Source organism: Hyperoodon ampullatus (genome assembly GCF_949752795.1).
Source record: "Hyperoodon ampullatus genome assembly, chromosome: 1".
NCBI lineage: Eukaryota > Metazoa > Chordata > Mammalia > Artiodactyla > Ziphiidae > Hyperoodon > Hyperoodon ampullatus.
Genome location: NC_136914.1, coordinates 63529916 through 63557514, shown reverse-complemented (window position 1 = coordinate 63557514; position 27599 = coordinate 63529916). Strand labels below are relative to the sequence as shown.

Here is a 27599-nt window from a genome sequence, read left to right as displayed (position 1 = left end):
TTTTAAAGATTAAAGAATTTTTTTTTTTTTTTTTTTTGTTTTTGCGGTACGTGGGCCTCTCACTGTTGTGGTCTCTCCCGTTGCGGAGCACAGGCTCCGGATGTGCAGGTCCAGCAGCCATGGCTCACGGGCCTAGCCGCTCCGCGGCATGTGGGATCTTCCTGGACCGGGGCACGAACCCGTGTCCCCTGAATCGGCAGGCGGACTCTCAACCACTGCGCCACCAGGGAAGCCCAAGATTTTTTTCTTAAAGAAAGATTATCTAAAATTTGCAGAGAAGCTAATCAGAATATCATAAACAATGCTGCTGAGTATATTTCCTGATGAATAAACACTGGTTATTTTTAGAGGCATTTAGATTGGTCTCTTAGCAGACAGATCACTAGTGGCAACACTCAGTGGCTTTGGGAACTGATTGGGATTTATAACAGAAAATGAGGGTAGGACAGTGGATTTGTGGGAAGAAAAAAATGTCCACCTTTCCTTTCTTTTTTAATTTTTTCATTTCTCTCCTCTCATTCATGCCCCAAATTAAGAGGTAAAATTAAAGTTGGGAGGAATAAGACAGATTTTGTCTAGTTTGTCACACTAGACTTGAGAGCACTGACACATTTCCATAGACATTAAACTGTTAAGTGATTTATTTTTGTTTGAATCTTTAAAAATACCAAGTTTCAAACCTATGCTTTCATATTCCTACCTAATGGACTAAGGAAACTTTCATGACATTTTAAAATCATTCAGTTTCTCTAGATAGTATTCCATACATGGATTATATTTTATTAATAATACTTCAGGGTATTCTACTCATGGCTCTTACAGATTCTGTGATGCATATAATATTTTAGGGAACCCATGAAGGGACACATCAAGACACTGTGTGCTTTAACCAATCTAACACATCATTGTCAAATCACCAACTGAGTCATCTTGCTATGTCAGGAGGTAATAAGGTATCCTACTATAATCATCATCACTTTGTTTATATGCTGTAATCATTTGTGGCAGATTTATGGTAAAAAGAAACAACTCTAGAATCAATGAGTAAGAACTAACAGAAAGGTTAATATGGTGCTGGTTAGTAGAAAATAGAAAAAGTAGTTTGTTGCTAAGATTGTATTTAAACTAGGCATATCCAAAGCATGTAGCTCAAGAGAGCAATAAAACTATGAATTAGTAAGGTTTAATAAACTATTAAAAATTATTATCAAGGTACTACTGAATCATGATCATTTGTTATACAACATGTTATATTTCTAAACTTCTACAAAATTGGTTATTTTCTAGAACCAAAATACATTTTTAAATGTTAGCACAGAAAATAGGACACAAATTTATACTCTGCAGGCTTTTATCTTTGGAGAATTTTGATGTAACAATAGAGAGTATTAATTGTTAATACTGAAATTTCACATCAGTGAAACTTTAAAACATGACTGAAAACATTTACGTACAGTTTCATGATCAAAACATTTGACTTTTAAATTGAATATTCCCTTCATTACACTTAGCCCTGTATATCAATTGCCAGTTTGGGAAATGACAAAGTGAAACTTAAATTAGATAAAAATTACTTGGAAATCTTTATTCCTTCTTCTTCATGTGACTCAACCCCATATTCATGAGAATATGTTAAAACAAAAAAAGCAAACTCCCAAGAAACTATCAAAGTTGCCATTAATTGAGCATTATGAGGCAGAGTTTCATACCCTGATACAGTTTTTTTCATAAGATCTTGAGAGTAGAATACTTATACCACATGCTCACTATCTTCCTCCAAGAAAAGGAAGCCCTATGCCTGGTTGTCAAGTCCTATGACATGGATAACATACACATGTATCACTTTGTTGCTTGATAATGAATCTGTCTTTAGTATATTTAAATAACATTTCCATCACAATTTCATACAACACCTTTCTCTAAAGAGTTCAAAGTGAGCTTACTAATATATCCAATCAATGCTCACAGCTTCTGTAGACGGTAGACAATACTGAGTATGCAAATAAGGAGAGAGTTTCTGTATGTTGCAGCTCTAGTCAGATTAAATGTTAAAAAATTACTACCATGAAACATTCCAAGTTGCTGTATAGAACACAGTATTCTATGTAGTTCTAGCTAAATAAATATGATAGTCATAAAACTCACAAACTCAGTGAATTCTCTGTCAATTAACCTGCGCTGAGATTAGTCAGTGTTTCCTAATGATGGACTGGAAGGTAGATATTATGTAGGTAAAAACATAGTCTTGTCTATTATCTTAATTTTGCCAACAACAACCACATGGAGTTTGGAACCTTGACAAGATAATATTTCTATGAGGAAAACAGAATCAATTATCTGGAAAGTAAAGCAAGTATCAATATTTAGTTTCAGAAAATGTATATGTTTTATGCTATCAAAAAAAAAAGCAGAGAGAAGAAAAAAAAGAGATTCAAACAGGAAGTTTATATGAACAGTATTTAAATTAATCAGTTCCTAACAACTGTTAAGTACAACTTTTGGAAATTAATTTACATAATGATAATCTACATGTGGTAGGGTTGAAATTATTTAAATGACATTATATTTCACTATTTAGTCTTGCTCCACCACTGCTTTAGCAGTGAATCCTTATGAAATGTAATGCAGCTAATGAGGTAGCTTTTTAACTGAACAAACTGACAGGCCCCATATCTGCAGAGGCAGCTTGAAACCGTGCCCAACCTCTTGGCTTCCCAAGAGGCTTTTCAAAATTCAATAAATAACATCTGTAGGCGATGTTGGGTGCAGACCTAGCAGAGTGCGTCATAACACTGTGCTGGCAGAACAAAGAAACCATGACGACTGCCAAGTTTCCATGGCAACTGCTGCGAGGCTCTGAGAGTATAATAGCACATCAATCACTGTCCAAAAGAACTTCATTATCAGCTAGAAGAAACCTTTAGGATCTGTTTAGTGTACAATTGTGGGTTAACTCACCTCAAAGCCTTGCTCTCTAGCAAAAGTGGCAGCTTCCTGAAATAAAAAAAAAAGGAACAGTTAATTATAAAGTGCTAGGTAATGAAGAAATAATCCATTTTGAAACTCATTCAGTCTTCTTTTTAGACAATTATCTCAATATATCCACATAGTTCAAATTTTATTCTTACACCAAAAAAAAAAATTTCTTTTTACCTTGGCATAAAAAAAAAGGCAGCATAATGTCAACACACTTCACAAGTTGAAATAAGATATAGTACATGTTTTTACTGTAGCTGTCACTGTGAGTTCAGGTGTTTTGACCCCAGCAAAGAAAATCATTTGAAACCTAAGGAAGATGCTGATGGTTATGTTTTTAATTAAAACAATACCTTACAGAAATCTCTTCTGTAGAGAAAAACATCTGCTAAAAAATGTATAGATTCAGAAAACCCACCACTTTGCAATCCCTGATGAAATTTATCCAGGCAAGGATCATCAATGGATATTAAATTCAATAGGTGAAAGGATGATGGGGAACTGGGTATTTCATGGAATCAAAGTATCAAAGATCACATGCTGGTCACGGGGAGCAAAGTATAACTTTATAATGGAAGGATCAAGCTGTCATCACTTTAACCCAGCAATCGATCCTATCACTTATCATTAATAATGGGATTACCAAAAACACTGTGTCTTCTGTTATGATGCAGTATAAGGTACACAGCATCAGCTACAAAGTTTTTAACATGAATTAATAAAAAATTTTTTCAATAACTTGCAGTCTACAGGAAATATAGAGGATAGGAGAACAAGTTAAATGATACACTGAGAAAGCAAATGAACAAATCCATAATGCAGGACATTATACAGGACAAGTAGCTTGGTCTCTTCAATAAGTCAATGTTATGATAAAGTGGGGAGGGGAAAAATGACCAGGAGCAATACACAGATTTTAATTGGAAACTGTTTTGAAGAAACCAGCTATAAAATACATTTTGGGACAAGTGGAGAAATTTGATTATGAAATGGGAATTAGATAATATTAAGAATTATCGATTTCATAAGGAAAATGTTCTAGATTTTTAGAGGTGTATCCTGAAGTATTCTGGGATAAAATGGCATGATATATGTAATTTATTTTAGAAAAATTAAAAAAAATAAAGTGAAGCAAAAATGGTAAAATGTTAATGACTGAATCTAGATGTATTCAGTATTAATATTTTTTGGCTTGTTTGAAAATGTTTGTAATAAAAAGTCCCCACCCCCCATTTCTCTTTGATATAAGATGACAGGGTAACAGAAGTTGAACATCATTTAAAAATTACAGTTAAAAATTTTAAAACAGTGTTTTTCTGGATATTAAATATATCTTAAGGGCACAATCTGATGAACCTTATTATATACTCTAATGCCCTTATAATAGGTTATCAAATGACAAAAAACACATCTGTGTAACCAAATCTTCTCCCTTTCTTCACTCTGCTTTGCATATATATTTTCATTTTAGTACTGATACAGAAAATGGAGGCAATATTACTTTTCCATTCCACTTCCCCCTTGAAAATGGAAAAAAAAAAAAAAACTGCAGACAACTGTCAAGAGCCTCTACATCTTAACTTACATTCCTCCAAAATTATCTTTGCCAAGAGATATTAATAGAAGGATGGGATGTGAGCCTGAGTAGTGAGCAGATCCAACTAAAACGACTGCTGCACCAAACCATGTAAGGCAGAAACTACAGTTAATGTCTCCAGCAGAAATCTGGGTACTATCTACATGTTAAGGAAAACACAGGGAAGAAAAGTATGTATGCACTTATGGTCCAATATACTAATAGCATATAAATTTAAAGAACCACTTTGAGGGTTTGAAAAGGTCGAAATAGATGATTACAGCTGAACACTGAAGTTAATACAAAGTGATAAGCTGAAAGTACAACTCCTTAGGCTGTTGACTACAGAAGCATAAGGCTGATTGAGTTAACCTTACTTGATATAGATTTTAAAAAAATGGAATTATGATCTTGACAATTGTTGCAAGCAAGGTTAGCCTCTCTGACAATTTACTTACACTAGAATCTTGTATACCACACAGTCAATAATATTTGCTAGCCTGGATGTCAAGGAAAAGGATAAAGTTCAAAAGATATCAATGTAGAACTTTTCCAAGCTGTCCAACTCAAGAACTAACCAAGCTAATTCTTATATGGAAAAGACAACTAAGAAGCCCTGCAAGAACTACTTATTTACATGGAACTTTATCAGAGGCACAAAAGAAACCTAGAGGACTATAAGACAAAGTTAATACGAAGAATCTGTATGACTGAAGTTGCACTAAGACGTAAAAACTTAAAATTCACATACAGTAGTTAAGTTGCCTTTTTAATGTCCAGTTCTGCTCCCACAAATGTAAGAAGCTATCGACTGTGATCTGTTATGGTATAGTAGAACTGACTAATTGCAAGAAGGCACATTTATAAATGTCAGATCATTATTCTTTAAGGAAACTGGGCCCTAGGACACTTCCACATCTGTGAACTATTCCAAGCACCAACATATTTTTGACTGAGGAAGGATGTGCTGAAGAAAAGTCAACTCAATTTTCTATCCTAGCGCCCCCTCACACAGGTTTGCAGAGCTGTGCCCTATCACTGAAAAGCTAAGCACTTGTTCTACTGCTTAAAAAGATCTTATCTCCTGACTTCCTCCCACCTTCTTTTGATCTTGGGCTGGTGCCCCCAGTCACTCCATTAGAGAAGGCAGCTGGCTCACATCACTGCAGACTTTCCCACAGCTAACCTCTGATCTGAAGGTGTTTGTAGATACAATGATGGAACAACATTTATTTTTCCCTCTCAGCAAAACAAATAAAACAACACAGGGGAACAGTTTGACCCAGTAAGAATTTTAAGTAGAATTTTCGTCTTCAGATTCACTGCATGGAGGGACAGAAGGAAAAGGCATTAGGTCAGAAATCAGGGAAGAAAAAAGGGGCATAAATGGTGGGCAGAATAGTAAGACAGGTTCCAAATATCAAGGGTAATTCCAAGTGAACTGATCACACTAAATTGAAAAGGACTTTTTAGCGTGCCTTCGCAGTAAAAGTGAGAAAAGAAAACAAGCAAGTCTCCATCTGTGCTGCCCCAGGGCGCCACGTACTGAGTTTCACAAATCTAATGAAGCAGTCAAGTTAAAATCCAACCACAGAGTGAATGTGACATGTGGAGAACAGCTAGAGTTAGAATAGAGAAGCAGAGCGGTTCCTAATGCAGGTGATTATCCATGTGATAATCATTATATTTACAGGCTTTCCATTTTAGATCTGACATCAAAAATCACAAAGGAGGAGGGATTAAGGAAATAAACAACCGACACAGAGGCTTTCCTGCTCCCCTGAGAGTGCAGCACTTTCATTCATGCATGACAAGCAACAAAAGCAAAAGGCCAGGAAAGAGTATTTCTGAGAAGGCTGGATTTCACATTAACACTTCTTTCCATTTTGATAACTTTCACTATTATTCAGTTTCTCATACAGGTCACATTTTCAAAATCAGTTCCCATTGTTGTCTATGCTATAATACAGTATCATTTTTGGTTTACAATGAATGATACTCACATAATATGTCTTTTACAACAACAAAGCCATTTTTTCCTTCCTGGAATTGAGTGTTGTGAATAAAATGACATATAATTAAAGTCTTAGACTCTCATCTACACCACGCTATTTAGGATTTGCATTAGGCTTGCTGCTTCACCAACCAGGCTAAAAGGATGCAACAACAACCAAGTATGGTTTTTTGAGTAGAGGTTTAAAAAAAAGCTGAAATTCGCAGTTAATGAAAACTATGGAATACTTACATTACGAGCTATTTAAAGGGATTAGCAAACCACTACCAAAAAGCACAATCCTCAGATTATACAGGAAAGAAAGGAAAAACTCAAGTGTGTGTCTGTGTGTATGAAAGACAACAATTTCCTTTATATTCAATTGAGAAGAAAACTGCTTTCTCTGCATTTTGTCTGATAATACCCTGATTTTATTTTATAGAGAATTATCTGTAATCACAAACTAAAACCATAACTAGTCCATATTGTTATTCTAATTCCAATTATTTGTTACTAGTTATATAGAATTACAAATGATTTCTGTGTATTGGCCTTATGTCCTGACACTTTGCCAAATTCGTTTATTAGCTGTAGGAACTATTCTTTTGCTCCTGTAAAGAAAGATGTTCCTACTAACCATACTACAAAGTTATTTTAAGAATTTAGCAAATGCCTTAAAAAAATTACCTCTCTTTTCTCCTGGGTGATCTGAAGGGTATAAATACTAACTACCACCACTACCATAGCTCATAACCCTTGCTCTCCCACTTCCTGCTCTACATTTCAAGGCACTGAACCCAGTTAGAGCTATTATCTGCTTACTTATGTTACCACTCTACTTTCTGATAGTGGACATGAGGGGTCTTGGGTGTAGGCTGAAACTTCATGGACTGAAGCAAAAAAGGGAGAAGACCTAACTTAGGACCAAAGAAAGGTAACTTGTGACTATCCACCGAAAGCAGCCCATCCATTCAAAACAAACCATTCTGTTAACCCAATGCAAACAGGAAGCAGAAAGCTCACTGGAGTTCCCATGGTCTTCACTCAAGTCATAGGAGTCCAGGGCTTTAGGAAAAGCCAAGGCAGAACCAAGCCACCAAAACAGTTCTGTTTTGTTTGTTCATCTCTCCATCCAAATAGAATTTACCCTGCAAGGATAATTTTAGGCTAACAGATACTATTACGCTAGCAGTATATCAGTGCTACAGCTGTTGGAGACCTTACAATGGTATTAGACTTTGACTTGATAATATTTGAAACAATATTGTAAATCCTAATGGTGTGGTATACATGAGAGTCTAAGATGTAATGTTATCTATGTCTGTTTTTCTCTGTATAAATCTATGTATAAAAATCTCTCTATATACATAAAATTCTTAAATTTGTATATACATTTAGATGTATAATGCCTTTTTCGAAGGGCTTTAAATGCAAGATAGTACTGGTCAGGAGGCAGTTACAGCCAAATGGAAAGAGTACAGGGCTTAGAATCAGAAAACCTACACTAAGGTTGCTGTTTTACAGCTCATTTGATATGTAATCTTGAGCAAGTCACTCAGTATATCAGTTTATATCAACACAACTGAGGTCAACAAAACCTACTGGATTGTTGCTAGGAATAAATAAAATATTTAATGTGAACTGTAAAATCATTTTGCCTATTGAATTCAAGCTCTTGGTAAGATCTTAGGATAATTTAAACAAATGAATTTCAGAGCATCCAGAGTACATTCAATGATTTGTCCTATCTGTGGATCATATGTGTAGTAGACAAGCCTCTGAATTGGTTGCCTACTACATTGATCCCTAACTGGTGATGTTCAAATTCTTGTAAAATTCCCTCCCCTTTGAATGCGGGCTGGACCTAGTGACTTGCTTCTAACAAATATCTGACAAAAGTGATGGGATGTCTTGTTTGTCCATCCTCTTGCTCACACGCTCTCTCTCAGCTCTTGCTCTAGGGGAAATAAGCTGCCATGTTGTGAGGACCCCTATGGAGCGGCCCATGACTAACAACCAGAGAGGATCTAGGGCTTGCTAATAGCCATGGGAGTGAGCTTGGTAGTGAATACTCCCCAAGCAGAGATATGACTACAGCCCTGGCTGACATCCTGATTACAGCCTTGTAAGATAATCTGATTCAGAGGCACCAAACTAAGCTGTGCCTGGATTCCCTATCCACATTTTAGACACGAGGAACCTAGCCTTAGAGAGGTTAACTAACATGGCCCAATTCAGATATTTTCTCATTCAGATTATGCTAATCCTTAAAAAAGTCACAAAAATCAAATCAAACAAGCGTGGCTAACAAATCAATCGTAGGTGAGCAAATTATGGAAAGGTAATTTAGATACATACTATCTAAATGGTTTTGTATACTTGATTATGATTAACCATTTCTTAGCTGTAGCGGTGATATACCTCTAAATCATGCTGACATTTAATGATAAAGAACTACCTGCTGTTTATTTTTTTCCTACAACATATTATAAAGACTTACGTTGCTTCAGCCTCTAAATATTTCTTCATGCTATCCTTCAGACTATGAATTACTTTTTCTTTATGTTATCTACAAAATCATTTATATATTTTCTCATGAAACCGCATTAATGTTATACTGCTTTTAATATTAAACTATTTCTGAAGAGGAAAAGTTTTAATTTGTAAATAAAGTAAACAAAGCCTAGAGAAAATCGTTAAAGAAAATATAAATCTGGGAAACCCCTTTTATTTTTATTTTTATTTTTATTATTTTTTTTTAATTCTTTTTTTTTTTTTTATTTTGCTTTATAACAAATTTAATCAGTTATACATATACATATGTTCCCATATCCCCTCCCTTTTGCGTCTCCCTCCCACCCTCCCTATCCCACCCCTCCAGGCGGTCACAAAGCACCGAGCTGATCTCCCTGTGCTATGCGGCTGCTTCCCACTAGCTATCTACCTTACGTTTGGTAGTGTATATATGTCCATGCCGCTCTTTCACTTTGTCACAGCTTACCCTTCCCCCTCCCCATATCCTCAAGTCCATTCTCTAGTAGGTCTGGGTCTTTATTCCTGTCTTACCCCTATGTTCTTCATGACATTTTTTTTTCTTAAATTCCATATATATGTGTCAGCATACAGTATTTGTCTTTCTCTTTCTGACTTACTTCACTCTGTATGACAGACTCTAGGTCCATCCACCTCATTACAAATAGCTCAATTTCATTTCTTTTTATGGCTGAGTAATATTCCATTGTATATATGTGCCACATCTTCTTTACCCATTCATCCGATGATGGACACTTAGGTTGTTTCCATCTCTGGGCTATTGTAAATAGGGCTGCTATGAACATTTTGGTACATGTCTCTTTTTGAATTATGGTTTTCTCAGGGTATATGCCCAGTAGTGGGATTGCTGGGTCATATGGTAGTTCTATTTGTAGTTTTTTAAGGAACCTCCATACCGTTCTCCATAGTGGCTGTACCAATTCACATTCCCACCAGCAGTGCAAGAGTGTTCCCTTTTTTCCACACCCTCTCCAGCATTTATTGTTTCTAGATTTTTTGATGATGGCCATTCTGACTGGTGTGAGATGATATCTCATTGTAGTTTTGATTTGCATTTCTCTAATGAGTAAAGATGTTGAGCATCCTTTCATGTGTTTGTTGGCAGTCTGTATATCTTCTGTGGAGAAATGTCTATTTAGGTCTTCTGCCCATTTTTGGATTGGGCTGTTTGTTTTTTTGTTATTGAGCTGCATGAGCTGCTTATAAATTTTGGAGATTAATCCTTTGTCAGTTGCTTCATTGGCAAATATTTTCTCCCATTCTGAGGGTTGTCTTTTGGTCTTGTTTATGGTTTCCTTTGCTGTGCAAAAGCTTTGAAGTTTCATTAGGTCCCATGTGTTTATTTTTGTCTTTATTTCCATTTCTCTAGGAGGTGGGTCCAAAAGGATCTTGCTGTGATTTATGTCATAGAGTGTTATGCCTATGTTTTCCTCTAAGAGTTTGATAGTGTCTGGCCTTACATTTAGGTCTTTAATCCATTTTGAGCTTATTTTTGTGTATGGTGTTAGGGAGTGATCTAATCTCATACTTTTACATGTCCCTGTCCAGTTTTCCCAGCACCACTTATTGAAGAGACTGTCCTTTCTCCACTGTACATTCCTGCCTCCTTTATCAAAGATAAGGTGACCATATGTCCGTGGGTTTATCTCTGGGCTTTCTATCCTGTTCCATTGATCTATCTTTCTGTTTTTGTGCCAGTACCATACTGTCTTGATTACTGTAGCTTTGTAGTATAGTCTGAAGTCAGGGAGCCTGATTCCTCCAGCTCCATTTTTCGTTCTCAAGATTGCTTTGGCTATTCGGGGTCTTTTGTGTTTGGGAAACCCCTTTTAAAATGTTTCATTTACAAAAATATCTGTACTGGTTTTTCCAAACAATATAACATACAATTTTTGGGAGATTTTCAACCTGTACTCTGACATTTATTACCATATGCTTCCTGTCTTCAGAATGCTGAACAGAAATATTATTTAACATTTACTGAGTGCCAAAAACTCCGTGGGGCAATGTATAAACTATAAAGACATGCATGGCCCCTATCCATTAGCTTTATAATAAAAATCAGATAAACAGTCTATAAATTATACCTTCATAAACATGACTGAAAAAAAATTAATCAGATAAATTACAAGCCAAAAAAAATTAGGTTTAGTTTAGAACATACTTTCACAAAATGATTTACTAGATGTGTCTATTCTACTAAGGAAAGTTGTTAATTCCCACTGTTAAGCATATTTAATGGTGGTAACTAAAGGAAAACAAGTTTAGGAAAAGTGCTTCATCAAAATTTGACTGACTAGCTATTTGGGCTAACTTACAGAATAATCCAAGTTTTTCAGTTGCTGAAGAAAGAAAAAAGAGATGCTAGCATAAGAAAATCATCAGGGGGCTTCCCTGGTGGCACAGTGGTTGAGAGTCTGCCTGCCGATGCAGGGGACGCGGGTTCGTGCCCCGGTCCGGGAGGATCCCACATGCCGTGGAGCGGCTGGGCCCGTGAGCCATGGCCGCTGAGCCTGCGCGTCCGGAGCCTGTGGTCCACAGCGGGAGAGACCACAACAGTGAGAGGCCCGCGTACCGCAAAAAAAAAAAAAGAAAATCATCAGGGTAGCAGGCCTCTTATTGGGTATTTTATTTCCATTTTTAATGAGATAACATGTGCTTGGCATAATGAAAGCACTCAACAAATGTCAATTATTTTCTGTATTTCATTTGATCCTCATGAAAATCCCGTAAAATAGGTATTCTTCTCCTTTCACAGATGAAAATCTGAAGGTTCAGAGACATTAAAATATGTCCAAGACCAAATAACAAGTAATCGTAATAGCTGGCATTTGGATCTGAGGCTTTCCAAATGGTTTATGCTGGTCTGCTACTGATGAGCTCTTTTAGCTATTTTATGTCTGAAAAAGTCTTTATCTCGTTTTCATTTCTGAAAGATATTTTTAGTGGGTATAGAATTCTAGGTTGACAATTTTTTGTCTCAGTGCTCTAAGGTCCAGCTTGCATTGTTTCAGATGCTTTCTTATCTTTGTTTCTCTGTACAGAATATGTCTTAAAAAAAAAACCCAACCTGTCTGCTTTTAAGATTTCTTTTATCACTGCTTTTATGCAATTTGATTATGATGTTCCTTGGTGTAGTTTTTTCCTTGTTTCTTTTGCAGTTTGTTGAGTTTCTTGGATTTGTGGGTTTATAGTTTTCTTCAAATTTGGAATATTTTCACTTTATTACTTCAAATATTGTTCTGTTTCTCCTCTCCAGGACTCCAAGTATGTATGTTAGGTCACTTGAAGTTGGCCAACCCCTGTATTATGCTATTAGTAGAATATTTATAAGTAATTCTTTACTGAATTACCAGTGAGGAACTGAAGGCCCTATGGAGAGCAGGCTACAGCTTGTTAGCCTTAAGTAAAATGTATATCTTTAGACAGGTCTTGTTTCCTTCATTCACTGTCCAAAAAAACCCCTAAAACCTAAATTACTTATATTAATAAAAAGACAGTAAAAGACAAGATAAATAACCAATTCTTACAAGTTTAGACACATGTTTACATGGGGCAATGAGAAAGGTATTACTGATCAGTGCTAAACATTAGACCAAAAACGGAAAGGAAGACCTCATGATGGGGAGAAACTGGCATTTTTACTGAGTGTCTTTTTAATAATTCTTCTCTCTCAAATGTGCACCCGTGTCTTTTGCATTTTCCACATTCCATGCACGAAGCTTCCTAAAGTGTCAAGGTGTGATAATCACTGCCATATCAATCCGACCTTCTGTGGCCACTCTGAGGATGCTAACAGCAGAACCTGTCATAAAAGCTCCTCTACTCTTTGAGTCTCTTGGTCTTTTGAGGGAGAAGACGAAATAAAATTGGAAATCACAGTAACATTCACAACCCAAAATATTACTGAATTAAATTAAGAAAGAAACTTATAGGACTACACTGTGACTTATTAGCATAACAAAATATAGTAAAAAACAGAGAAGCATCTAGTTTCCTACCTCTAGTGGGGAAGAGGGGCTGGGGGCAGGAAAGGCAGTTCCTCTTCCTCCCCAGGTCAGAATTTTTAACCTATGGATATGTACATAACACATTCCATACAAGTATCACCAATAACCAGTATTATTTTCTTCTTTCTTACTAGGTGACACAATAATGATGCACAGAGTGTATTGTAATACTTATGTCTTAGAAACAAGTCCAACACAGATAAACTTAGAATTTTCACAATGGTCAGTGGGAAGTAACAAAGGTAGCCATGGCAGTAACAGTGAATACAGGTCTCTCAAGGAAAGAAAAAAAAAAACAAAAACCTACACCAAAAATGAAACTACAAAGAAGTCAAAGGAAAAAAAATCTAACGGGCATGAAAAACAAATCAACCAAATGTCAGGCTATTAAAAAAATAATCACAGAAAGATGATAGAAAACACCCAACAGAGCATGTAGCAGGCCCTCCATAAATGATTAATTGAAAGCGTAATTCACCTATCCTTCCTCTATGATAAACAGGTTTAAAAAGATACTTTTGAAATGCTAGTACTGCATTTGATAATGAAGTGGGAGCCAATCAATAATCTACAAACTAGACTCAAGAAATGTCTATCTTTCTACCTCACAAACATTTTTTGTTTCCTTTTTCTTCTTTTGGTTGCACCACACAGCTTGCAGGATTAGTTCCCTGACCAGGGATCAAACCCAGGCCCCCTGTAGTGGAAGCGCGGAGTCCTAACAACTGAACCACCAGGGAATACCGCCCCCGCCCCTTTTTCCTCACAAACCTTTTGTCAGAATCTGAGATAACACATTTTCTAATCCTAGTGCTTCCCTGTGTGTTTTGCTGTCTCTGTAACAAAGTATGAGTTTTCATTACATATTAACAAAATGCTGGGAAATGAAGGTAATTCAGAACAGAGGTAGTAATGAAGTGCTGACATTTTTTTTAATTTTTAAATTTAATTTTATTTACTTTTTTATACAGCAGGTTATTAGTTATCCATTTTATACATATTAGTGTATATATATCAATCCCAATCTCCCATTTCATCACCCCCCCACACCATCATTTCCCCCCTTGGTGTCCATACATTTGTTTTCTACATCTGTTTCTCTATTTCTGCCCTGCAAACTGGTTCATCTGTACCATTTTTCTAGGTTCCACATATGTGTATTAATATACGATATTTGTTTTTCTCTTTCTGACTTACTTCATTCTGTACGACAGTCTCTAGATCCATCCTCGTCTCTACAAATGATCCAAATTCATTCCTTTTTATGGCTGAGTAATATTCCATTGTACATAAGTACCACCCCTTCTTTATCCATTTGTCTGTTGATGGGCATTTAGGTTGCTTCCATGACCTGGCTATTGCAAATAGTGCTGGAATGAACATTGGGGGGCATGTGTCTTTCTGAATTATGGTTTTCTCTGGGTATATGCCCAGTGGGGGATTGCTGGGTCATATGGTAATTCTAGTTTTAGTTTTTAAAGGAACCACCATGCTGTTCTCCATAGTGGCTGCATCAATTTACATTCCCACCAACAGTGCAAGAGGGTTCTCCTTTCTCCACACCCTCTCCAGAATTTGCTGTTTGTAGATTTTCTGATGATGCCCATTCTAACTGGTGTGAGGTGATGCCTCATTGTAGTTTTCATTTGCATTTCTCTAATAATTACTGATGTTGAGCAGCTTTTCATGTGCTTCCTGGCCATCTGTATGTCTTCCTTGGAGAAAGTCTATTTAGGTCTTCTGCCCATTTTTGGATTGGGTTGTATTTTTTTTTTTTTTTTGGCAGTACGCGGGCCTCTCACTGTTGTGGCCTCTCCTGTTGCGGAGCACAGGCTCCGACGCGCAGGCTCAGTGGCCATGGCTCACGGGCCTAGCCGCTCCGCGGCATGTGGGATCTTCCCGAACCGGGGCATGAACCAGTGTCCCCTGCATTGGCAGGCAGACTCTCAACCACTGCGCCACCAGGGAAGCCCTGGGTTGTTTGTTTTTTTAATATTGAGCTGCATGAGCTGTTTATATATCTTGGAGATTAATCCTTTGTCCATTGATTCATTTGCGAATATTTTCTCCCATTCTAAGGGTTGTCTTTTCGTCTTGTTTGTAGTTTTCTTTGCTTTGTAAAAGCTTTTAAGTTTCATTAGGTCCCATTTCTTTATTTTTGTTTTTATTTCCATTACTCTAGGAGGTGGATCAAAAAAGAGCCTGCCGTGATTTAAGTCAGAGAGTGTTCTGCCTATGCTTTCCTCTAAGAGTTTTATAGTGTCCAGTCTTACACTTAGGTCTCTAATCCATTTTGAGTTTAATTTTGTGTATCGTGTTAGGGAGTGTTCTGATTTCATTCTTTTACCTGTAGCTGTCCAGTTTTCCCAGCACCACTTATTGAAGAGGCTGTCTTTTCTACATTGTATATCGTTGCCTCCTTTGTCATAGATTACTTGACCATAGGTGCATGGGTTTATCTCTGGGCTTTCTATCCTCTTCCATTGATCTATATTTCTGTTTTTGTACCAGTAACATACTATCTTGATTATAGCACCTTTGTAGTATAGTCTGAAGTCAGGCAATCTGATTCCTCCAGCTCCATTTTTTCCCCTCAAGACTGCGTTGGCTATTCAGGGTCTTTTGTGTCTCCATACAATTTTTAAGATTTTTTGTTCTAGTTCTGTAAAAAATACCACTGGGAATTTGATAGGGATTGCACTGAATCTGTAGATTGCTTTGGGTAGTATAGTCATTTTCACAATATTGATTCTTACAATCCAAGAACATTGTATATCTCTCCATCTGTTGGTATCATCCTTAATTTCTTTCATCAGTGTCTTATAGTATTCTGCATAAAGATCTTTTATCTCCTTAGGTAGGTTTATTCCTAGGCATTTTATTCTTTTTGTTGCAATGGTAAATGGGAGTGTTTCCTTAATTTCTCTTTCAGACTTTTCATCATTAGTGTATAGGAATGCAAGAGATTTCTGTGCATTAATCTTGTATCCTGTAACTTTACCAAACTCATTGATTAGCTCTAGTAGTTTTCTGGTGGAATCTTTAGGATTCTCTATGTATAGTATCATGTCATCTGCAAACATTGACAGTTTTACTTCTTTTCCAATTTGTATTCCTTTTATTTCTTTTTCTTCTCTGATTGCCATGGCTAGGACTTCCAAAACTATGTTGAATAACAGTGGCAAGAGTGGACATCCTTGTCTTCTTCCTGATCTTAGAGGAAATGCTTTCAGTTTTTCACCATTGAGAATGATGTTTACTGGGGGTTTGTCATATATGGCCTTTATTATGTTGAGGTAGGTTCCCTCTATGCCCACTTTCTGGAGAGTCTTTATCATAAATGGGTGTTGAATTTTGTCAAAAGCTTTTTCTGCATCTATTGAGATGATCATATGGTCTTTATTCTTCAATTTGTTAATACGGTGTATCACATTGATTGATTTGTGTATATTGAAGAATCCTTGCAGCCCTGGGATGAATCCCATTTGATCATGGTGTATGATCCTTTCAGTGTGTTGTTGGATTCTGTTTGCTAGTATTTTGTTGAGAATTTTTGCATCTATATTCATCAGTGATATTGGTCTGTAATTTTCTTTTTTTGTAGTATCTTTGTCTGGTTTTGGTATCAGGGTGATGGTGGCCTCACAGAATGAGTTTGGGAGTGTTCCTTCCTCTGCAATTTTTTGGAGGAGTTTGAGAAAGATGGGTGTTAGCTCTTCTCTAAATGTTTGATCGAATTCCCTTGTGAAGCCATCTGGCCCTGGACTTTTGTTTGTTGGAAGATTTTAAATCACAGTTTCAATTACATTACTTGTGATTGGTCTCTTCATATTTTCTATTTCTTTCTGGTTCAGTCTTGGAAGGTTATACCTTTCTAAGAATTTGTCCATTTCTTCCAGCTTGTCCATTTTATTGGTATAGAGTTGCTTGTAGTAGTCTCTTAGGATGCTCTGTATTTCTCCGGTGTCCGTTGTAACTTCTCCTTTTTCTTTTCTAATTTTATTGATTTGAGTCCTCTCCCTCTTTTTCTTGATGAGTCTGGTTAATGGTTTATCAATTTTTTTTTATCTTCTCAAAGAACAAGCTTTTAGTTTTAATGATCTTTGCTATTGTTTTCTTTGTTTCTATTTCATTTAATTCTGCTCTGATCTTTATGATTTCTTTCCTTCTGCTAACTTTGGGTTTCGTTTGTTCTTCTTTCTCTAGTTCATTTAGGTGTAAGGTTAGATTGTTTATTTGAGATTTTTCTTGTTTCTTGAGGTAGGCTTGTATTGCTATAAACTTCCCTCTTAGAACTGCTTTTGCTGCATCCCATAGGTTTTGGATTGTGTTTTCGTTGTCATTTGTCTCTAGGTATTTTTTGATTTCCTCTTAGATTTCTTCAGTGATCTCTTGGTTATTTAGTAACATATTGTTTAGCCTCCACGTGGTTGTGTTTTTTACGTTTTTTTCCCTGTAATTGATTTCTTTTGTTTGTTTTTCTTTCTTTTTTTTTTTTTTGGCGGTATGCGGGCCTCTCACTGTTGTGGCCTCTCCCGTTGCAGAGCACAGGCTCTGGACGTGCAGGCTCAGCGGCCATGGCTCACAGGCCCAGCCGCTCTGCGCATGCGGGATCCTCCCGGATCGGGGCAGGAACCTGTGTCTCCTGCATCAGCAGGCGGACTCTCAACCACTGCGCCACCAGGGAAGCCCCCTGTAATTGATTTCTAATCTCATAGCATTGTGGTCAGATAAGATGCTTGATATGATTTCAATATTCTTAAATTTACTGAGGCTTGATTTGTGACCCAAGATGTGATCTATCCTGGAGGATGATCCATGTGCAGTTGAGAACAATGTATAATCTGCTGTTTTTGGATGGAATGTCCTATAAATATCAATTAAATCTAAATGGTCTATTGTGTCATGTAAAGCTTGTGTTTCCTTATTAATTTTCTGTTTGGATGATCTGTCCATTGGTGTAAGTGAGGTGTTAAAGTCCCCCACTATTATTGTGTTACTGTTGATTTCCTCTTTTATAGCTATTAGCAGTTGCCTTATGTTTGAGGTGCTCCTATGTTGGGTGCATATATATTTATAATTGTTATATTTTCTTCTTGGATTGATCCCTTAATCATTATGTAATGTCCTTCCCTGTCTCTTGTAACAGTCTTTATTTTAATGTCTATTTTATCTGATATGAGTATTGCTACTCCAGCTTTCTTTTGATTTCCATTTGCATGGAATATATTTTTCCATCCCCTCACTTTCAGTCTGTATGTGTCCCTAGGTCTGAAATGGGTCTCTTGTAGACAGCATATATATGGGTCTTGTTTTTGTATCCATTCAGCGAGCCTGTGTCTTTGGTTGGAGCATTTAATCCATTCACTTTTAAGGTAATTGTCAATATGTATGTTCCTATTACCATTTTCTTAATTGTTATGGGTTTGTTTTTGTAGGTCCTTTTCTTCTCTTGTGTTTCCCACTTAGAGAAGTTCCTTTAGCATTTGTTGTAGAGCTGGTTTGGTGGTGCTGAATTCTCTGAGCTTTTGCTTGCCTGTAAAGCTTTTGATTTCTCTGTCGAATCTGAATGAGATCCTTGCTGGGTAGAGTAATCTTGGTTGTAGGTTCTTCCCTTTCATCACTTTAAATATATCATGCCACTCCCTTCTGGCTTGCAGAGTTTCTGCTGAGAAATCAGCTGTTAACCTTATGGGAGTTCCCTTGTATGTTGTCATTTTTCCCTTGTTGCTTTCAATAATTTTTCTTTGTCTTTACTTTTTGTCAATTTGATTACTATGTGTCTTAGTGTGTTTCTCCTTGAGTTTATCCTGCCTGGGAGTCTCTGCACTTCCTGGACTTGGGTGGCTATTTCCTTTCCCATGTTAGGAAAGTTTTCGACTATAATCTCTTCAAATATTTTCTTTGGTCCTTTCTGTCTCTCTTCTCCTTCTCGGACCCCTATCATGCAAATGTTGTTGCGTTTAATGTTTTCCCAGAGGTCTCTTAGGCTGTCTTCATTTCTTTTCATTCTTTTTTCTTTATTCTGTTCTGCAGCAGTGAATTCCACCATTCTGTCTTGCAGGTCACTTATCTGTTCTTCTGACTCAGTTATTCTGCTATTGATTTCTTCTAGTGTACTTTTCATTTCAGTTATTGTATTGTTCATCTCTGTTAGTTCTTTTATTCTTCTAGGTGTTGGTTCTCTAATTCTTCTAGGTCTTTGTTAAACATTTCTTGCATCTTCTCGATCTCTGCCTCCATTCTTTTTCTGAGGTCCTGGATCATCTTCGCTATCGTTATTCTGAATTCTTTTTCTGGAAGGTTTCCTATCTCCACTTCATTTAGCTGTTTTCCTCAGGTTTTATCTTGTTCCTTCATCTGGTACATAGGTGTACCTCTGCCTTTTCATCTTGTCTGTCGTTCTGTGACTGTGGTTTTTGTTCCACAGGCTGCAGGATTGTAGTTATTCTTGCTTCTGCTGTCTGCTCTCTGGTCAGTGCTGGCATTTTTATTGTACTGAACATTATAAAGTGATTGGGCTAACAGATGGGATTTTGTTAAAAGCAATTTTGACTTACTGCACATAGTATTACAAATTGGCTTCTACCTATATCCATTTCAGAAACTTTTCCCATTGGTCACCAATCTTGGCCTTTCTTTTTGACTTTTTTGAATAGGACTTGATGACTTTTCTAGAGGGATGAAGGGTTTCTGCATAGTGTAAAATTTAGGAATAATTATTTTAAGAAATAAAATGGGTACTCGTTTCCTTCTATCCCTGCAGAGGCGTAATTTCAATCTCTCTCTAAATTTCTCTGCATCACAAATTACTGTTCATTTCCTGAGTAAATATTTTCCCTCCATCAAGTCTTTGGTCAGTTTCCCCCACTTACTCCTGCACATTTAAGCCCTTTTGTTTGGATTTTTCCAATTCCAGTGGATAATTTAATAGGTGAAAAAATGAGACTTTGTTTTGATGCTTTAGGGTTTGAATTTTGCCATCGTCTCCTAGAAACACTCCTTCCTACTTTTCTGTTGTATATCATCTTTCCCTTTCTCTCTCACCTTTCTGTTGCTTACCTTCTTTCTCATTCATTACCTGCCCTATATAGTCTTATCTAGAAATTCAGCTATCAACTTTTCAATCTTTTCTCTCTTTACACTTTTTAGGGGTAATTTCCTTTATTCCTTTCGTTTGGTATCATTCTCAGATATCCTGCCTCACTTCCAGAGTCACTTTGCACTTGACAGCTTCCAAATTCTGCCAAGTATATTTTACAAGCACAAGGCCTATAGTATCTAGTCTTGTTTCCATTCTTACTGACAGAATCCTAGGTCAGGCCTGTACTACCTCTTGCCTAGATTATTGCTATAGTGTCTTAATCAGTCCCTAGTACCAATCACACTCAGTTTGGATGTATCCTTACATTCTGACCATTAGATCCACCTTCCTAAATATCAACTCTGATTAGCCTTTGTTCAAAAAGCTACCTACTACTTCCTGAGAAAAGTCCCAATTCCATAGCCTGACTTTCAAAGGTCCTCCATAAAGTGCCCCTACTTTTCATTTCTAGCCTGATCTTTTACTATTCCCTTATACATGTACCAGATGCCACTCAAACTAGAATACTTGCTATTCTCTGAACAGGCCCCAGGCTTTTTTGCCTTCATGCTACCTTGCACATGTAGGCACTAAACGAATTAGAATACCCTTCAACCACCCTTGTCAAAATACTACCAGTCCCTCCAGGGTTAGTTCAGCCATCTTCCGCTTAATGGAAGCCTTCTTAAATTGTTCATGGTCTCTCCTTCCCCACCTCCAGAAGTGGCTTTCTGCATTGCAGAAGAGTTTTGCTAAATTTGTAACGGCTTCTTTTATGGCAGTTAGGTACAGACTGGAAACATAGTTATTTGTATAGACAGCTTATCTCTCCCTACTAGATTATAAACTCTTAGTGAAGAAACTCTTTTTCACTTTGTATCCTCAAAACATCTAACATATTGCTCTGCCCAGAACAGATAATAAATCCTTGTTGATTTACCAAATGATAAGGACAAAGCACTCACCTACATTAAGCAAAGAAGAAATACCTTTGCATTAGATCAGCAATGACTTGATTTGTTGTGCTTCATACTCTTATTTTAGGGATCTCAGTGCTCTGTATATTCTTGTATTATGTTATTTCTTCCACTGCATTATAATTTACTTACATGGTCTATTTTCTCCCCTAGCTTATGAGTTTCATAAGAACTAAGTTTTATATCGTATCTTAGAATTGTGCCTCACACATAGTATGAATTAAATACATGAATGCTGAAATGAGTTATACTGATTTAAAAGAATCTTATTTTAAAAGGTAGAAGATCTTTCTACTCATGTGTATTGAGCTTTTCTAGGATAGGATCTAAGATTTGGCTAAAAACTTAGTAAATTGCTAGCCTGATGTGTTCCGTGAGAGTATTCATGCAATACGTATATCGTGCCATTTCTGCAGTTCTCCTGTTTTGGGAAGTTACCATAAGGGATTTTGGCATTTGTCTCTTTTCCAAGGATCACACAAATAATCAGGGAAATAGTTTTTCCTGGAAGAATAATTGACTCTGAAATATTAAACTATATTTTCAAAGATATATACATTCTAGACATCACTGGCAGATACTGGATATTAAAGGGTATAATATAGCTCAACAAAGATAAGCACCAATATTTATGATAGAAGTAGCAAGAATAGTGAAAAATCAACAAAAGTAATTAAACAAAATCCACAAAACAACCCCCTACATACGGATTAAACAACGGGTAAAGAGCAAGTCTCAACTCAGTTTGAGGACTTCGTAAGTTATCAACTAAGCAATTTTATGACAAGCTACTATTTTATTTTGCTGACACACATGGTAATTAGAAAATTTATAGCATGTGGGATAGAAACACAGGTCAAATTAGCTTATAAACAGCAACAACCCATTACAGTACATTTCACAACTTTAAAATGACAGTTTTTTTTCCTTTAGCAAATAAATGCTAATACCTCCATTGTAATATATGTCATTTTTTCACTGTCAGTGCACATATCCTTATAGACACCACTCCATACATGTGTAGCTCAAGACCCAATGCTAAATTTTCTTGTTTCAAAAGAAGAGATTATATACATAAATTGATCTTATGTGTTAAGTGTTTGAAAGACAAGATCTGAGTCAGATAGCAAATCCCTTGGAAACAAAGCTAGGAGCAATGGTAACAATCCTAAAAACCTTGTTGTGAAAGGAATGATCTGAGTTACATCTCTAATTAACATGCACTACACCTCACAAACAAGGAAAGTCAATTCTTCATTACCCAGAGTAGATTAGAGATGGTTCAGACACAACAGGGGCCTGCCTGAGATGTGCTCACCAACCCAGCAGAATCTGGTAATTAGGCAGTATTGGATTAGCAGTAGCAGGGATGAAGGCAAGGAGCCTGGATTTAGGAGTGTGTTGCTTTATCTCCCACTTCCACTTCAAACAGAATAATTCACTGTATCACTACCATGGTTAACTTCACCTGGACAACCAACACTTAACAATGGTTTTGTTATTATAGAGATTTTCAGTTATCAATAATTTCTCTTCCTGCTCTGCTACCTTTACATTATCCTCTGCTATTCAACAGGTGATGGCAATCTCTTTCTTTTTTTGAAAGGATGGCAAGGGAAGTCAAAAGTCACAAAAAAGCAACACTACATTCTTGAGAAAGAAACTATATAAACTGTACATATGACAAAATACTAACATACTCAAGTTCTGTTTAAGGTTTTTCAGGAGCATCCTAAATTACTCAGTGTATTATCAGACACAGCATCTGAGAACATAGTTGCCATGAACATGAAATAATTTTCTGTGTAATTGTGTAAGAAAAATAAGCCCTCTCATTAGTATCCCCAAAGCAAAACATATACATTGGATATTCTATAGATATTGCCTAAAATGTGAAATTTGGTAACTGTAATAGGTTCAAAACAGGCATTTCATAATTGATGAATATCTCCAGCCTCAATGTAACCACCATGATAATGTTAGTCAGATACTATTGAGTGCTGGATAGGCATGGGAGTTGTTGGACTTCTCTTGGTTGTAATGACCTGGACAGATTTTTGATTATCTGTTGTAGGAATAAAGGGAGGCGGTAGCAATAACCATCGTCCATCTGCTTCAGAATTTTAGCAACCAATGAACATATTAGATACCATTTATTTCCATAGTTATATGGCACTGTGCTAGACTCATCTGATTAATCAAAAATAAGGAAAGAAGAATTAAGATGAAAGCAAAAATTAAAGTCAGAGTGCAGTATGCTGCAGTGGAAGTTAAAAGGAAAGAAGACAAAAGAAAAGGCTTTATGGCGGAAGCAGAATTTGATATAAATCTATCAATAAAAGGATAGGTAAAATTTTAGGTTAAGGTGTATATAAGGAAGGACAGGGAGGTATGGAAAATGAGAGGTGTGTCCTGAGACTAGCAAGTGGTCCAATAAGGGATGAATAGAGGACAGGAAAACACTAAGATTTTAAAGGTAGATTTACTCTGTAATGAGTTAGGAGACTGGATTTAACTCATTTAACTATGTGGTAGGTAGATGGAGAAGGTGAGAGATACTAAGGTTTCTGAGCGGGTAGGTACCCTTATTCGGACTACATTTCAGAAAGATTAATTTATCTAGCAGCAATATACAGACTGCATGTAAAAGGGAAGACAAGTGAAGATTTTTAGATGGCAGTTCAGAAAACAGGTGATAAATATAAAATATTTTAACTCAAAGAGCAAAGTACAGAAATGACATGTTATAAGATAAACACAATATAATGAATTTTAGGCAAACAATCTTTTCTAGGCTTTCCTTCCATGTTCCATAAAATAAAATCAAAGAATCCTGCACTTAAAATGAAGAAACTTGGATTCTAGTTCTTACTTTGCCTCTTACTTTACCTCTAGTGTGACTCTGGGCAAGACATAAACTCTCTTTCTCAGGTTCCTCATCTTGCAAATGAGAGGCTTATAACACTTTCTAGAGTCCTTCTAAGTCTAAAATTCAGTGACCATAAAAATGAGTTTTTGGAAGGTCTCTAACAACCACAGGGAGGGTTCCTTAAGCAAAAAGTCCAGAGGCTCTATTAAGAAATGACTGGCCTAAATCAGTGAGATTTAAATATCTGTCATTACTGCTCATACCTTTTTGTAAAAGGTAAAGTAACTTTTCAGAAGACAGTAAAAGATTCGTTCCTTCTTGCTAAAAGCCAAAATCCAAGAAACCTTTTGCGTTATTCATGTATACTTAAAACAAACCCTTGCCAAGAAAAACAAACTGCAAAACATGGAGGTTGGAAAATGTGAATCATCACTGGTATTAAAACCAACATTTGATAATTATGTTGCAATTTCAAACTACTGCTGAATCCCATTAGGTTTAAACATAAATTCAATAAGAATTTATGATTTTATAAATGGCATTTAAATGTATTCAGAAGTAGAAACAAGAACCATCTGACAGAGAAGTGATTGTGGTTAAAATGAAAAGAAGGAGAAAATAAAGACATAAGGAGGCCAGAAGGTGAAAGAGAGGAAGGATATAGAAATAGGCTGAAAGTGAATGCAGTACAGTAATGATTCTGAGGCAAATGCTTACAAATTTATCTTTTGTACTATGCATTTTCATACTTGATAGGATTCTGAATTAATACTACAATAAAAGATGAGGCACCTGTCATTTAAGAAGCAGAAATTATTACAGCAGAACTTTATGCCAAGTTCTTCTTCCACATTTTTAGAAATATGGAAATATGCACCACATGAGTGAAAAATAACAATTTGGCCTTTATTCCACATCCAATTTGGATTTTTTTTTTTTTTTTTTTTGTGGTACGCGGGCCTCTCACTGTTGTGGCCTCTCCCGTTGCAGAGCACAGGCTCCGGATGCGCAGGCTCAGCAGCCATGGCTCACGGGCCCAGCCGCTCCGCGGCATATGAGATCCTCCCAGACCGGGGCATGAACCCGTATCCCCTGCATCGGCAGGCGGACTCTCAACCACTGCGCCACCAGGGAGGCCCCAATTTGGATTTTATTTAACTGTTTTCTAAAATTTTTATTCTATCTTATTTTTAATCATATTCATTTATCTGAAAAATAGAATTGCAAGTGGGGTCTTATTACACTGTTCCCCTTCCTAAGACAAGAGTTATGCTTTATTGTTGATATGACCACTTGTTTAAAAATCGTCAGTATCATAAGCAGTATCATAATCTTGAATTGTTAAAATCTTTAACTGTCTCATTCAGTTAGTTGAGACAACTCAACAAGCCCATATGAAGGATCCAGTAATGTTCCTGGAGCACTATGGTACTGGAGCTAGGCTGAATTCTAAGACCCATGATTTGACCTTCCAGGCTCTAACTCCCCCTTTTTGAACCTGTTTACTTTCACCTGACCTTTTAAAACCATATTTTAAATAATTTAGGGCCTCACAAGGACCTTTTCTGTCCATGCTATTCATACTCAGCAATTTTCTAAGGGCCCTTGGGAACAAAATAGGGAAGGAAGAGAGTAAAAAGTCAATCTTGAAGGGTCAACAGAAAATATCGAACACAGAAAATTAGATCTAAGCTACTAAAGTCACCAGCCTTAGTCAAAACTTTGACTCCGAGGAAGGAGCAGAGCCAGGGAACTTTAAGGGCTAAGGGTTGGGGATCTAGAACAAAACAAACACACATACAAAAGCCTACTTCCAATACAAAATAATGTACATATAACCAAGTACATGATAATATAATATATAAAAGTTGAGAAATAATATACCAAAATGGTGAGAAAATTCAAAGAGCTATAAAAAAATGGAACAAGGTTAGTCAGGAAAGGTTTGTTAGAGAAAAAGGATTTCTGTGTTGGACCTTGAAAGAGCATCCTGAGAAGAAAAACAAAGCAAAAGAATAAAAGTATAAAGTATTACAGAATTCTAAGAGAATCACAGGACTGGGGCACATGGGCCATCAAAGAGAACAGATGAAACACCATTAGTTTTCCTGGGCTTGAGAAGGTTTTCAGGTTTTGAAAATGAAAGGTAAAATGTAATATAATGTTTTCTTTTTTCAAGTGGCTTTCCTCCAAATCTTGATGGGCTCGTTTAATTTAAATAGCCTTTTCTGGGAGATTTCTGAGATTCTGGCTTTTGACTCTAAGCAAAGAACTGTTAGAAGCCAAAGATGTAGAAACAGAGAGATGCTTGGGGAAGTTGATAAGTGAAATGGGTGGTTTTTCTAGAAGTAATTGTTAGGAAATTATTATACAACAGTATCCACTAAAGTAGTAGCTTTCAAGTTTTCTTGACAGCAACCACAGTAAAATATTCACTTTACTTTGCAACATGCCATACACAGACATGTGTATACATGCATTTATATAAATGTACATTCTTATATCTTTTATACTTATTTCATTCAGAATTGCTAATTTGGTCCCCTGAAGTGAAACTAAGAATATCATTTACAAAGTAACATGGCCCTCTGGAACTCAGACTTAAGAAAGTTTCTTGAGGGCATTAAATTTTTTTTAAAATTTATTTGGCTGCGTCGAGTCTTAGTTGTGGCACACGGGACCTTCGTTGCCCCGTGTGGGATCTTTTAGTTGCAGCATGTGGGATCTAGTTTCCTGACCAGGGATTGAACCTGGGCCCCCTGCACTGGGAGCTTGGAGTCTTAGCCACTGGACCACCAGGGAAGTCCCCTTTGAGGGCATTTTATACAGTGAGTAGTATATAGTAAGTGCTCAATATATTAATCCATCCTTTCACTTACCAAGCACTCACTATGTACCAGGAACTATTAGGAACTAGTAATACAGAAGAGACTATTAAGGGGGACCTAACTGAGATTTGGTGGTGTGGATGAGGAAGGAATCTCTAAAGAGAATGATATTTAAGTTGACACCTAAAGAATGAATAATAGTTAGCTGGGTGAATAATACTAAATAACGGGGTAAAAATAGGTCAAGACAGAGGTAAGAGCATGTGCAAAGAGTCTGAGAGGAGAAAGAGTTCAATGGATTTTAAACTGGAAATGGGCCAGCACGGCAGGAGATCGGTTTTTGGAGAGACGGTATTATGAATTCTGAATTTTCTTCGATGTGAAAAAACAGAATAAAGCCAATGCCCACGACACAACATAACCAAACAAAGAAAAAATCCAGAAACCAAATTTAATTCTGCCCTTGACCTGGTTTGTAAGGACAGTTTTAAAGTTATAGAGCATAAAATATAATGCAAGTGTACTTGACACAAAGAATGCTGATTTAATTTCTTGCCAAAGCAGGCATTTATTGAAAGCACATGTACCACGCTAAAAAGGATCTTAAAATTTTATGTGCCACATTTGATAAGAAATCTAATTTATATTCTGGCATTTAGCTAGAAGCCTGGATTAGTGATGCAGCAACATAACAAGGACTTCAATTTTTGTGTTCTTTTATAGTTATGTTATA

General features: G+C 36.5%; 1 protein-coding gene across 3 annotated transcripts in view; it reads right to left on the bottom strand.

Annotated features, from left to right (window-relative positions):
* ADK (adenosine kinase) overlaps positions 1-27599 on the bottom strand; it is a gene marked incomplete at both ends in the record, with an annotated part of 516283 nt that overhangs the window by 83491 nt on the left and 405193 nt on the right. For all 3 annotated transcript variants that reach the window (XM_079719313.1, XM_079719311.1, XM_079719312.1), the window contains one exon: positions 2959-2994. In XM_079719313.1, the coding sequence (XP_079575439.1) occupies positions 2959-2994 (36 nt within the window). The remainder of the gene's footprint in view (positions 1-2958; positions 2995-27599) is intronic.